Below are 14,957 nucleotides of genomic sequence, written 5' to 3'. Positions count from 1 at the left end.
AACATTTCTGAAACCCAAGTTCCTGAGCTTTCATCTTAAGCCTTTGTAGGTACAGTTTTTCCTTTTCGGTTAATGGCAGTGCCATACTTCTCAGACATGTCAAATCACACAACTAAAACAATTTAGTAACTGGTTTAGTGTCCTTTATTCAAGGGGGAAAATTCATGGATTAGGGTAGTACAGTCCCTAACAAGCAGTGGAGCATTCTTCCTGAAGAATTTTAAGCAAGAGCAAGTTTTATAGAATGTTAAAAGAGACAACATGGAAAGAGGGCGTGATTGGCTAGGAGGTCAGGGATTTCCTTAAAAGGCTAGCAGGTTCTATTTTTTTCAGTTCAGGTTAGCTAGCTAGCTGTGTTAGAGGATTGTGATCAGTGTTAGATTTTCTTAACAGTGAGGTATTTCCCGTATGTGCAGGTTGACTTAGGTTTAGATTTACGATGCGGGGTGGGCCACTGGGGTGGCCTCCATTTTCTGGGTCCCAATGTACAAATTAAGTTTATTAGAGACATGCCAAGTACTACTCATTACCTCCATTGCTACTACCCTGGTCCAAGTCATTATTTCTCACCTTGCCTCCTAACCCAACACTCAGCTTTAACCCTCACTTGCCCCTTGTGATGTATTCTTAACACAACAATCAGGGAGGTGTTAAAATGGAAATCAGATCCTGTTACTTCTTGCTCAGAATTTTTTAATGGTTCCCCATCTCTCTTATATTGAAGCCAAAGTCTTTGTAATGGCCTTTACAATCTTGTGAGATCCAACCTCTATTTTTCTGACCTCATCAGTGCTTTCCTCTGTTCTTACTTTGCTCTACCCTGAGTACATCAAACATCCTTCTGTGTTTGGATTAGGGTCTTTGGAATGGCTGCTTCCTTTGCCTGCAGTACTCTCCCCCCACATATTCCATGGCAAATTCCCATTGGCTTCGCCACGGCCCATTTGTGTGAGAAGAGTACCTGTGAAAGAATTGGTTGTGCTGTAAGGAGTAGATGATAGAGGGGTAGGAGTATGGCAGATGTTGAAATCCTCTCCATGAAAAAGAGCCAGTGGTTGAGATAATACTAGATAATACCGAGATTTACTAGCAATTGGTGAGTTCTGAGTAGCAATGTAATTTCTATTGTGAGTAATAATGAATTAAAGCAGAAGATACTTTGTAGCATGTTAATGCTACAAATGAGGCAGCCTTCATTTAACCATTAGAAACATTTCGTAAATCATGGTTCATAATTTGAAGGTCCCTACAGTTAATAAGGCATTCTGTTTTGTAGATAGTGGGTTTAGTGTCCTTTTACTTAGTTTAATGACTTAATGATATGCTCTTTGGTTTAACAGAGAATAGGTCAAAGAATTACTTGAGTATCATTTTTTGGAACCTGTTATTAAAGCTTAATAGAAAACATGTACTTATTAAATTCCTTCTTTAACTGAGTATTAGCAGGAAATATTTCTGTAGTTAATCTTATATGTTTCATAAAACAGGAGAACTAAAATATATTTTTCTGCTATTTTGCCATAACTGATTTCAGATCCTAACCACTATTTAATTTACCTCAAATACCTGCTTTCTATAGTCTTCTGTACTTTTCTGATTTTTAATTGAAGGGTTTATACTGTGTTTATTTTATAAATTGCCAAAGTTGCTCATGGAAATAGACTTAATTGACGTTATAAAGTATCCCTTTATGAAGAGGAAATTATTCTCCATGTCGTTGGGAAGGAAAGATTTGTATGTGCTTTTTATTGTTCTTTCATATTTGTTTGTACACCTTTTCCTCAGAGGGAAGAGTAAATGAAGAAATGAGGTTTATAGGAAAATAATAACATTACAAAAAGACTAGTACCTAAAGTGTATGCCATAGGATCACAAATATGAATGCATTTTTTATTAACCAACTATGTACATAAGGTAAAAACAAACTAGTTATTCAGGGGAGAAGCACAGCTAATCCTAGTATTAAATTTTGAATGAATATCCTCTGTGGATCTTTAACAAAAATGCCATGTGGTAAAGTAGGTACCTGGGACAAGACAGTACAGTAACTTTTAGGATCAACTGTGTTTGTAAATGTAAGAAGTATCACTTGCTTTCACAAAAGTTTAATATTAGTGGTTCCTAAATTTCTTTGAGTAATAAACCCTCTAACATTTTAAAAAAGATTTTATTGTTTGTAGAGAGAGGGGAAGGGAGTGAGAAAGAGAGGAAGAGAAACATCCTTGTGTATCTATCTCTTGCCTCCTGTGTGCCTTGTGTGCCTCTTGTGTGCCCCCTATTGGGGACCTGGCCTGCAATCCAGTCATGTGCCCTGACTGGGAATCAAACTGGTGACGCTTTGGCTTGTAGGCTGGCACTCAATCCACTGAGCCACACCTGCCAGGGCAAAGTTCTTTAACATTTGTACATACATGAATTTGCTAAACATGTAAATTTTAAACTCACCTCAAGAGATTCTGATCCAGCAGGTCTGAGGTAGGTTTTTATAATCTGTGTGTCTACCTCCATCCTAGGTGATTCTGATGTAGGTCCTTGTCAGATTACATGTTTGAAAACTGCTTCTGGGCTTATAATTTTGGGAAGTTTGCAGATTCTCTGCAGTTAGTACGTGTACCTTCTCTGATTCAAGTGAGCAGCACCCTCAACAATGCTTATGTAGTGAAAACAATAATGAGTTACTTAGGGGTGTGCGATATTGGTATATTAGACAATTAATGATTTTTGTTCAAATTTATTGGCAAAAGGAAGTCACATGGCCATATTGAACTTCAGAGGAAGCAGTACTAATGACTAATACATACAACATCTTTCTTTTTCTTTTAGTAATGTAATGAATTGATGAATTTTTAAAATATTGAATATTGAATATTTTCTAATATTCACATTCCTGCGGTAAATCATGTATGACTATGAGGTATCATTCTGTTGATATGCTACTTGTTTAATTTACTATTTATTTAAGATTTTTGTATCTATGTTCTCTAGTTAGATTGGTCTAGAGTTTCCATTTCTACTTCTCTTCTCCCTTATTGATATCATTGTCACCTTAGCATTATAAAATGAAATGGGTATCTTCCTGGGGTTTTTTTGGTCTCAGTTTTCAGAGTTTGTAGAGATTTTAAATACACTTTTTGTGTGAAGTTTAGGTCATCTATAAAATTAGAGGCCATATTCTCCACACACAAAACCACCTTCACTTCTCACATCAGCTGCATGTTTGGGGGTTCCCAGAACCAGCATGAGGTTTCATACTTCATTAGAAAAACTCAGATCTTGCTGTAAGCTGCTCTATTCATGGGTATGGTTTATTACAAAGACAGGAAAATTTAAGACTCTGGCTAGTGTGGCTCAGCAGGTTGAATGCCTGCCTGCAAACCGAAGGGTCACCAGTTTGATTCCTGGTCAGGGCACATGCCTGGGTTGTGGGCCAGCTCCCTAACTGGGAGAGTGTGAGAGGCAAGCAGTCAGTGTTTCTCTCTTGCATGTTGATGTTTCTTTCCATCTCATTCTCCCTCCCTTACCCCCTCTCTAAAAATGTACAAAATCTTTAAAAAAACACACACACAATGAAAGGAAAAATTAAGAGGAAGAGCCACGTAGGGACTCTGTGTTCAAAACCTGCAAAGTCCAGGCAGGTTTTGAACATAGAGCTTCCCTTATCCTCTCCCCTGTAGTTAGATCTCATTTTTCTCTTTTCTTCAATGTGTGACAGTGCATATATAAGGGGGGACCCCCAAAAAACCATAATTTATTTATAAAAATTGTGTATTTATTCTTACATGTTTAAACTTCGGTCACTTTCAAAATACTCTCCATTTGATGCAATACACCCACTGAGATGTTTGTTTCCACTGCTCAGGACTACATGAGTATTGTTAATTCCCTCCCTAAATCATATTGTTAGATTATCCAGTATATCCCAAGTCCCCCAAGTCCCCAGGGGCCTAGAGATTATCTACTAGAAGCCAAGGGCAAAGATCTTCACCTTAGACAAAACCAAATTCTTCATTATACAGTTTGACAATTGATTGTCTTCCTTTTTTTTTTTTTTTTTTTTTTTATGGTTGTCTTCCTGTGATCCTGATACCAGATTAAGTTCATAGGGATTCCACTATGGAAACCTCTTTCTTTTACATTTTTCTTGCTATCTCTTAAAAGATTAAAATAACAGTTTTGACTTAACTGCATCTAAATTAAAATATTGTTTATCCTTTTTTTTTTATCAAAGAATAAAGGTTCTCTTCAGTTTGAAGACAAATGGGATTTCATGCGTCCAATTGTTTTGAAGCTTTTACGCCAGGAATCTGTTACAAAACAGCAGTGGTTTGATCTGTTTTCGTAAGTAATCCATTCATTCTAATTTTTTTTAACAAAAGGAAATTTTGGTGATGGCATTTATCTATCCAAATGGAATGTTTACTCCAGGTTGATCTCTTTACTTATTTAAAATTATTACTACTTTTGTTGGGGGTCCTCAGGACCATCTATAGTTTCAGTGATTTGCAAGGAGGACTCAAAGGACATTCTCACAGCTATGATATATTACAGCAAAAGGATACAAATTCAAATCAGCAAAGGGGAAAAGGCATATGGAGTGATGTCTGAGGAAAAACAGGCGCAAACTGCCAAGAGTACTCATGGGGCACATAATTTCCCCAGCAACAAGATTGGCAACATATGTGATGTGTTGTCTACTAGGGAAGCACTGGGAACTCAGTACCTGGGGTTTTTATTGGAGGCTGCTCACATAGGCAGCATCTGCCTGTCATGTACCACAATTTCAGTCCCTCAGAAAAAAGAGATGTTTAGTATAAACCATACTGTTTATGCAGATTATTAGGCACTGTTAGATATTCTTAACATTTCAGGAAAGTTTTATGTCAATGTAGGGAACTGTTGACCATTGAGGTTCTCAGATGCCAGCCAAGGCCAAGAAGGCTTCTTCCAAGGAATACAATCCCAGGTCTTCTGTGTTAACTGGTGGCCTTTGGCCAGATGTTTTTACAGGCAAGACCAACCTGTAGTATTGATCTCAGTTAGACTTTTTAGAGGCCCTGGAGGTAGCTAGTTAAAATAAAACCCATTGACAGTGAGGTTTATCTCAGAAAAATAGGTTGCTTTCTCCTTCAGTTTTTGTATGGACCTGTACATGGCTTGAAGTATCAGTTTAGGCAAGTACAACCTGGCTGATAAATTGAAGCAGACCTGAACACTTTCCAGGGTTCCAGCAGTGTCATGATAGGCTACACACACACAGAAGTATGGCCTCAGATGGTATTCCTAGTACCCTTGGAAACAAATAGCTTACAATTGTTAGAGTACCCCACGCAAGACATGTCTACATTGGCCAGGAAGTATAGGTTTTGAAGGTCCCTGCAGTGTGCCTTCTTGGGGCCTTTCTCTGTAGAGTTCCCAATCCAGTCAATTCATTTCAGGCCTTGATTTCAGATGGACTGCCTGAAGGCAATTGATTCCTAACAGTTTCACTTATCCATGACACATTTCATTTGCCTCACTAGTGCAGATGATATTTAGAGGTGTTGCCAGTGAAAAGTGTAGGAGTTGGGCTGCTCCCTGCTGTCTCAGAGCACTGCAGGTGTGATTGGAAGCTTGGCAGTCAGTTTGAATTGAATGCATTCACAGCGGTGTGAAAAGTCAACACCAGGAGGGTTTTTTTGTGTTTCTTTTTGTTTTTTTAGGAAGAGAGGAAAGCCTTTAAGAATAGTTCCCAAAAAAAAGAAGAAAAAAAAAAAAGAGCATGGTAATGGATTTATGGTGGGCCCTTCCCTGTGGGCCTCTCATAGTGTACCCATGCCAGAGTAAATTGCAGCCTCGAACCATTGCCCAGCCTCCTTCTCTGTGGGCTGTGAGCACTGAAGGGGGTTGTACAGTGTAAAAAAAAAAGAAAAGAATAGTTCCAAAAAATAAAAATCATTAATGTCCTTTTCTCTACTATGCTGGGTTTTATTTTCTCCTCCTTATAAAGTTAGTATGTCCAATTCAGTAATGAAAACTATTCATTTTTTCCCAGTTATCCAGACCTTCAAGAGGAACAGAAGGATTTGTACAGAAAGGCATTTTTGTACAATCTAACTATGAAGATATGTCATGTTTAGGACTTGGTCTGGATGAAATCCCAAAGTTTCAAAAAGTTTCAAAATAGGTTTATGTCACTTCACACCTCTTTGTCCTGATCACTTTAGTGAGCAACCTGGAAAAGATCAGTTCCTCTGGAGACAGCTGTGTTTAATAATCAAGTTTTCTTACTAAGGTGTGTGTATAAGGAAGGGTGAGGTGAATGAAAGAGAAGTAGAGGCAGGTTATTAATAGACTGTTAAAAATTGGAACTAGTCCAGAAAGCTGAACACAAGTCTGTAGCAGTGAGAGATCCATAGAGGGATTGAGAGTCCAGTCTGTGAGGAGTGAGTAGAGTTCTCTCTCCCATCTTGCAGCTAACCGCAAGTTAGGAATGTATGTAGTCTCTATATCAGATATATTGAACCAAACAACCACCTGACATCAGATGGCCCATCAGAGAATAAGCCCTTTTCTGTGGGTATTGCAAGTGATTCAAATGGTCCGACTAGAATGTGTGATATTTTCAGTTTATGGCTCCACCGAGTGTCTTAAATCTTTAGCAGTCCTCAAGTCAAAGTCATGTTCATTGAGCATATGCCTGCTGTAGCTCAGTGCAGCTTGTGTTGAGGTTTAAACAGCCCACTACCAGACACTATCAGATTTTAGCTTAGATTCAGATCCACATAATTAGGGTCTGTGAATTCAGAATTCAAAAAAAGCCAATGACTTTTCTTCAGAGTCAGCAAAGCCAAGATGTGGCAGAACAGTCAGTCATGTTCCAATTCCAAGTTAACAAGACTTTTCTAAGCCTATTTTATTTTGGACTCATTCTTAGAGTCCAAATTGATCCACTCAAAAACATGCACTTCAGACTGGAAGGTCATTGGCCTCTAAGGGTCAGACATCTGATTTCAAAAGAGCTTAGTAACAACTAAAAACTGCTTTTTTAAAACTCTAAAAGTACATTGCCAGCTGAAGATTTTCTTTGTTTTCATGTTGTCTCTTTTTTTCTCAGAGACATCAGTAAGTAAAAATAACAGTAAATACCATTCATTACAGAGATTTATTTTGTTTCCCATACTTAAACAGTTTTAATTCCAGCCCCCTCACCAGCAGTAAAAAGCAAGGAAGTTGTGTCTCACTTTTTTCCCTTTTAAAAAAATTTTGGTTTTTATTGTATTTTTTTTCATTACCATTTATCCCTTCCCATACCCTCTTCCACCTCCACCCCTGCTGCAGTCACTATCACTAACTTTTTATTTTGCAGTTTTTTTCTGAGTGATATTATCCCTCTAGCGTTTATGAGAATACAAACATAGAATATTTTACATCTTTATCATACATGCAGCTCGTTATTTTACTAGACTCACTAAAGACTCAATGCCTGTGTTTTTTACAGGGGTTGGTCACTTAGGCCTTCTGCCTGACAGGAACCAAAATTTCAGACTCCTAGACAAAAGCAAGTGTTTAATATCAATCAGATTTTTTACATAAAAGTATAGGTGCAGTAATCCATTCTTACCAGGAAATGGTGAGAACTTTCCCAAAATTCAAATTCCCAGATGCCTTCCAAGGGTCAACTTTGCAACTACGTCTTCTGAAGGATAGTTCTCTCAGACTCGCTGTAATTTGTGTGTGTGTACACTAGTGAAGTGCTATATCAATGAGTTGTAACTGTGTGACTGAATAATCTATATGTAAACATGCAGCTGGACCTGCTCAGTGTTTTCTCTTTATTACATAAAAAAATCTAATTTCCCTAAATAATATAGAATTTGTTGCATAATTTTAATTAACCTACATCTATGATTCTGCCTTTTGATAAATTAGTACTCAATGAGAAACAGCAGTGACCTTTTAAAACTTCAAAGCATTCATGTATGCATATATTTTTCTTAAATCATTTGATTGAATTATAAGTAATGTTTGGGATGTGGTGGGGTTTCTTTATATTTTATTTTTGCCAATTTGTGTTGATGATATGATTTATCACCTAGAACAGGGTGTCAAACCTCATGTTCACCAGGGGCCACATCATCCTCACAGGTGCCTTCAAAGGGCTGAATGTAATTTTTGGAATGTATAAAATGTAACTACTCCTTAACTAGGGGCAAGGAGCTTTATATTCGGCCCTTTGAAGGCAACCACAAGGCTGATGTGGCCCCTGGTGAACATGAGTTTAGCACCCCTGACCTAGAATAATGCTTATTCTCTATACACTCCTGACTGGGAACAGGCACATAGTGTGATGCTGTTGTTTGCTTAAAGTATACTTATAAGAAGAAATAGTCAATAACCTTATACTTGCTACAGTTAGTGGTCTCAACATACTGTCTTTAGAAACCCTGATCTCCTTGGAATTAACCAACATTGGTTAATAAAATGTCCTTTTAGGATTTCTGTATGTCTTATGCTACCATCACCAAAATGGTAAGACCTACATTAATTAAAACCTTTCCAAACTTTAGCCTGTTTAACCATATTAATAACAGGTTGTTTATATCTAAGTCTGATGTGTCAATATTAAACTACACTGAATTCCTGGCTGGTGTAGCTCAGTGGATTGAGCACAGGCCTGCGAACCAGAAGATCGAGGTTTGATTCCCCGTCAGAGCACATGCCTGGGTTGCAGGCCAGTTCCCAGCAGGGAGTGCACCAGAAGCAACCATACATTGATATTTCTCTCCTTCTCTCCTTCCCTTCCCTTCTAAAGATAAATAAATTAAATTAAAAAAAAATGAAACTACACTGAGTATTGCTTCCTTTTTCTCATAATTTGTATCCTTGTTTTTTATTAGGAGTGCTGTTGATGTTTCAGGTGGTTATAAAAGATTGTCCTGTATGTTTTGGGTTATCACTTTGGTATTTACCCTCATAAAGTCTAGGAGTGGACACTCCCTAGGTACTCTACATTTACCCCTCAATATTGAAACAAAAAAAGCTCTTCTATGTTTCCAAATGACCTGAGGGGACAATATCTCACTCATTTGAGAATTGCTGCTTTAGATAACATGTTTGGTTTGACTCTGGTGTGTGAAATTGAAGCCAGAATTAAATGACAGATTATTTTCAACTTGTGAGATCTTGTTTCTTTTTTTTTTAATGAAAATCCCTCTTTACTATAAGTAATTTTTAAATAGATGCTTGTTCCTGAGTTGATTTTTATGGCACCACTTTCTTCTGTTTTAATCTTTTGTCTAAAATTTGCCTCATCTCAGTCATCTTAGCTGACTAAGTGTGCCTCCAGAGTTCATTTTTTCCTTTTCTTTTACCTGAGTTTTCATCTCCGTATAAGCAGTTCAGATTATTTTTCTGAGTAGACCTTCTAGGCTCATGAAGCCTTTTGTTTGCTGCATGTGTCTGTCTTTTAAGTTCAATAGGTACTGCAAATTCAGAATCATAAAAATCTGTTATTCATAGTCTCAAGACCCAAATCTGTCAGTTATCATGAACCTCCTTTGCCTTTTTACTTCTTCATATCCAGTTGATTACTAGATTTCATAGATTTTTAAAAAGATTTTGTTTATTTTATTTTTAGACAGGGGAAGGGAGAGAGGAAGAGAAACATCAATGTGTGCTTGCCTCTTGTGTGCCCCCTACTGGGGACCTAGCTTGCAACCCAGGCATGTGCCCTGACTGGAAATCAAACAGGCAGCCCTTCGGTTTACACTCAAACAGGTCAGCACTCAATCATTGAGCCACACCAGCCAGGGAAGTTCCATAGATTTTTAGTAAATATATCTTGAACTTCATTTCAGCTATCTTTTTCCCCACTGTCTTCATCTGAATAATTAAAATAGTCCTACACATCCCTACCTTCTTTGTCATATCTCTGCATATTAGTTTTCTTTTGCTGCATAACAAACTCCTCTAAAACTTAAGCAGCTCAAAACAGACAAAAAACCCCATCTGTTATCTTATTGTCTCTTAGGGTCAGGAATCTAATAGCAGCTTAATTGGGTGGTTCTAGCTCAGGATCTCTCATGAAGTTGCAGTCAAGCTCTCAGCTAAAGACCTGTGCCTCTATCCAACTAAGGACTGAACGATTTTTTTCCAAGCTCACATGATTGGTGACAGGTCTCAATTCTTCACTAGCTGCTCAGTTCCTCACCATGTGGAACCTTCCATAAGGCCATTTATGGTATGGCAGCTTTTTTTCCCCCAGAGCAAGACAGCTTTCAAGACAGAAGTCATCATGTTTCATAACATAATTTTGGAAGTGACAAAGCATCACTTCTGTCATATGCTTTTGATCATACAGACAAATGCTTATCCATTGTAGGAGGGAACTATACACAGATATGAATAATAGGAGACAGGAATCATTGGGGGTCATCTTAGAGGCTGTACTTCAGAGTTAGGGGAAATAGATGATGGCAGGTGTAGGAAAAAACTCCAAAAAAATTCCAGTTTATATCATTGGTGAGGATTAAAATGAAAAAGATTACTTTGAAAGTGAAATAGTCAAAATACAGAAGAGATCTTTGAATAAAAAAACAAAAGAGCTAATAAAAAAAGACCAAATTAGTGATTTGAAAAATAAAACCAAAGGATTTTCCCTGAATGTAGGGCAAAGACATATTAAGGGAATTAAATAAAAATTAATAATTATAAAGGCTAGATCTAGAATTAGGTTAACTTCTATTAAAAAGAGTTCCAGAAGAAGAAAACAGAAATAGGAGAGGCGAGGATAGAGCCAAAGTATAAGAAGAAAGTTTCCCAGGGCTGAAAACTCCTGTCCCTTCTTACCCATTCCTAAAAGTTTTCATATTGAAAGTGCTATAAAAAATGTCTAGATACATCCCCATAGAATGTGAGAATTCCAAGGATAAAGAAAATAGTAAGAATTCTTGCAGAGAAAAAAAAACTACCTTTTTTATTGGACAAAAGAGATGCAGGAGGTTGAAGGAGCATTTTCATTAAATATTTGAAGGGAAACTATTTCAAACCTAGTATACTATACCTAGTCAAATTTTCAATTAAGTTTAGGCCAAGTGGCAATATTTCCAGACAGTTTAGGATACAGAGGATTTAAGGATTCTGCAGAAATGAGACACATCTTTTTCTCCACCATTGCCAATATCAGCCATTAAACAAATGGAGCTTTATTAAACTAAACAGAAAGAAGTGCTCTTGAACTACAAATCCTGACCATAAGGTGAATATAAGTAGAAAAAAAGCAGACATTATCCATCCAAAAATACAAAAAGTATAAATCAGAGCATTTTTTAGATGATAAAAATTGTCCCACAGAAACCAACTTTGAAACCAAAGAATACAAACACAAAAGTCCAAACAGAATTTAGTATCCTTAGACAACCATATTGGGTTAATTAAAAATCTCAAATTCAAAATTCAAAAACTGAAAAATCAAAAAAGTAAGAGGGAATACAGGAAACAAATAGAAAAAGACAAAATCCTGTCACAAATCAGTCATCTTAGCATATGAAAGAAAAGACATAAAGAATCTTTCCACAGGGGTGGGCGGGGCAGGGGAGAGCAATGGGGGAAATTAGACAATTGTAAAAGAACAACAATAATAAAAAATAAAAGAGAATACCTTTCCAAAACAAAGTAGGAAATTAAAAAGATTATTCTTTATTCCAGCGAAGGTCATCTGTAAAATATATGTACTAGCAGCAGACATCCTAGTATATTGATAGATTGGAAGCATTCCATTTAAAATTGGGAATAAGATGAAGTATATGTACACTTTATTTCAGTTTTTTCTAGGATTAGAAAATTTTTTGCCATAGAATTACAATTAGTATATTTCTCTTTTTTTTTTTTTTTTTTTTTTTTTTATCTTTAGAGGGGAAGGGAAGGAAAGAGGGAGAGAAACATCAATGTATGGTTGCCTTTTGTGCGTCCCCTGCTGGGAACTGGCCTGTAGGGAACTGGTCTGCAACCTAGGCATGTGCCCTGACTGGGAATCAAACCGCGATTGTCTGTTACGGTATGAGTGGTGGAACCTTAGATGTTCACCAGGGTGGGGCAACTCAGTTGCTGGGTTGTGATGCTGTATGTGGGGGCAGGGTCAGAGAGGGAACAATGGTGCTTGTTCTGCACTCTCTCGGATTTCAGTTCCCTCTGCCGTTTCCCATGAGAAAATTGGGCCCTTCTGATGCTGGTTCCTGGGTGGGTGGGGTTGTGTACGTTCTAGGACCCCATGGATCTCTCCAACGAATTCTCCTGTGAGGTTAGGCGTCTCTCCTGGCACATTTTCAACCGGTGCTTTTAGCCTTTATTTCTTGTCACAGGAGCCCTGGGTTGTGCAGTCTGTCTCACTGCCCATTTTTGCCTAGTTTATCTGCACATGATTGTGTGATTATAGTCATCCCTGTGCCGCCTGCACTCCTGGGTATGGCAGCCACTGCCTTTTCCTGTGGCGACCCCTCTCCACCCCTCTTACCAGTGTGGTTGAATGGTTGTGTGACCTCTGTACAGTTCAGTTTTCTGTCTGTGCTGGTTGTGTTTTTGTTTCTAAATCTTTGTTGTTCTTAATTTTGTTTGTTTGAGGAGCCACAGTATTTCCACCTACACCTCCATCTTGGCCGGAAGTCCTTGATATTGCTTTTATTACAGCTTTTGTGCTATCAAGTATTTTCCTTGTTTCTATTTTTTAACTATTTTTATTGATTATACTATTACAGTTTTACCAATTCTTTCCTGTTATCTCACCTCTGCCCTGCAACCACCAACCTTCTGTCATTCCTCCCCCTTAATTCATGCCCATTGGTTGTACATGTAAGTTCTTTGAATCCTCTGTTTCCTATACCATTTTTTACCTCTCTCCATCTATTTTATGCCTATCGATTATGCTTCTTCTTCCCTGTACCTTTTCCCCCCTTTTCCTCCTCTTTCCCTCCCCACTGAAAACCCTCCATGTGATGTCCATTTCTCTGATTCTGTTCCTGTTCTAGCTGTTTGCTTAATTTTGTTTTCATTGTTCTTCACTTTTTTAGGTTTAGTTGTTGATAGTTGTGAGTTTGTTGCCATTTTACTGTTCATATTTTTTGATCTTCAGTCTCTTAGATAAGTCTCTTTAATATTTCATATAATAAGGGATTGGTGATAATGACCTCCCTTACCTAGGAAACACTTTATCTGCCCTTCCATTCTAAATGAAATCTTTGCTGGATGGAGTAATCTTTGATGTAGGTCCTTGCCTTTCATGACTTCAAATACTTCTTTCTAGCCCCTTCTTGCCGGTAAGGTTTCTTTGAGCAGTCAGCTGACAGTCTTATGGGAACTCCTTTGTAGGTAACTGTCTCCTTTTCTCTTGCTGCTTTTAAGATTCTCTCCTACTCTTTCATTTTGGGTAACTTAATTATGATGTGCCTTGGTGTGTTTCTTCTTGGATTCAATTTCTTTCAGACTCTCAGAGCTTCCTAGAAGTCTATTTCCTTCACCAGATTGGGGAAGTTCTCCTTCATTATGTTTTCAAATAAATTTTCAGTTTCTTGCTGTTGTTCTTCTCCTTCTGGCACCCCTATAATTTGGATGTTGCAACATTTAAAGTTGTCCTGGAGGTTCCTTAACCTCTCCTCCTTTGTTTGAATTCTTGTTTCTTCATTCTGTTCCAGTTGGATGTCTATTTCCTCCATTTGTTCCAATTGTTGATTTGAGTCCTGGTTTCTTTCCTGTCACTGTTGGTTCCCTGAATAGTTTGCTTTATTTCACTTTGCGTAGCTTTCATTTGTTCTTTTATTTTTTTTTTTGACCAAGCTCAGCCAGTTTGTGAGCATTTTTGATTACCAGGGCTTTAAACTCTCCATCAGATAGATATGTTGACTATCTCATATTTTAGCTCTCTTTCTGCAGTTTTGCTCTGATCTTTCATTTGGGCCTGTTTCTTTGTCTTGGCATACCTAATAAGTTTTAAGGAGGCAAGGCCTTAGGTATTCATCAAGCAGGGTAACGCTCCTTGCTGCACTGAGTCGCTCTCTGTGGGGGAGGGGCCGGAGAGGGAACAGTGCAGCTCTCCTGCTGGTCTGTAGTGCACTTTCCGTGAACTCCCATGTGAGACTGGCAGTTTCTCCCACCACAGCAACCCCTGCCATGATCCACAGTCAGCTCTAAGTCTGAGCTTCTCATTTAGTCCAGCCTTGCCTCATCCAGCCAACTCCACACTCATGGTCCACTGCCTGACTGTGCTCTGTCAGCTTGCCTTGCTGCGGGTTGTCTCCGTCTACCTGTCTTACCAGTTTGGTTGGTCTGGTTGGTCTGGTTGGCTGTTTCTTTAATTCCTTGATTGTTGGAGTTCCATGCAGTTTGATTTTCCTGATACTTCTGGTTGTTTATTGATTTTAGATTGGTTGTTATCCTCCTTTTGGTTGTGCAAGGAAGCAAAGGGTTTCTACCTATGCCTCCATCTTGGCTGGAACTTGGAAATTCGTCTCCCCTTTTTTTTCTTTCTCGATCATATTTCTTTTTCTTTACTCCATGTGTTACATAGGAATTTAATTTCTAAATAGCAAAGTTTTTTGAGTCACGTACATTTATGGATTATGATTACAGAACTAACCTTTAAAAATATCTTTTAAAAATTTTGCATGTGTGCATGTGCTTTTACAAAAAATTATCTTTTTGAGAGTTTCATGAATAAGAAGTTATATTGATTAATTGTATTCTTAAATTCTTCTGTGTCCTTAATTTTTTTCTCCTAGACTTTCAGATGTTGAGAGATTTCATGATAGTCACTGAGAAACAATTGATTTGCCAAGCCATACTCATTCCCAGTTTTCTCTGCCTTATGTGCCTTCCATGTTACAGGCTAGATAATTTATTCACTTCTTTGTGCTCCCTTCTTGCCAGGGTGGCCATGTGACACAGTTATGGCAAATAGTTTCATATGCAGGCTTCTAGGAAAGGTTTCA

The 14,957-nt window shown here is 37.9% G+C and overlaps 1 protein-coding gene and 1 non-coding gene across 2 annotated transcripts in view; both read left to right on the top strand.

Moving 5' to 3' along the window:
- The window catches only part of CUL5 (cullin 5), a 111,940-nt gene that overhangs the window by 24,478 nt on the left and 72,505 nt on the right, over nucleotides 1–14,957 (top strand). The window contains exon 2 of the mRNA XM_053670413.1: nucleotides 4,229–4,338. Coding sequence (XP_053526388.1) covers nucleotides 4,229–4,338 — 110 coding nt within the window. The remainder of the gene's footprint in view (nucleotides 1–4,228; nucleotides 4,339–14,957) is intronic.
- Nucleotides 5,757–5,893, top strand: LOC119055387 (small nucleolar RNA SNORA42/SNORA80 family). The gene has a single exon (XR_005083688.2). It is a non-coding gene; the product is annotated as a small nucleolar RNA SNORA42/SNORA80 family (small nucleolar RNA).

Source organism: Artibeus jamaicensis, unplaced genomic scaffold (assembly GCF_021234435.1).
Source record: "Artibeus jamaicensis isolate MK-2021 breed Jamaican fruit bat unplaced genomic scaffold, CSHL_Jam_final contig_585, whole genome shotgun sequence".
Lineage (NCBI taxonomy): Eukaryota > Metazoa > Chordata > Mammalia > Chiroptera > Phyllostomidae > Artibeus > Artibeus jamaicensis.
Note: the sequence above shows the minus strand (reverse complement) of the source record. Positions and strands in the feature narration are given on the sequence as shown.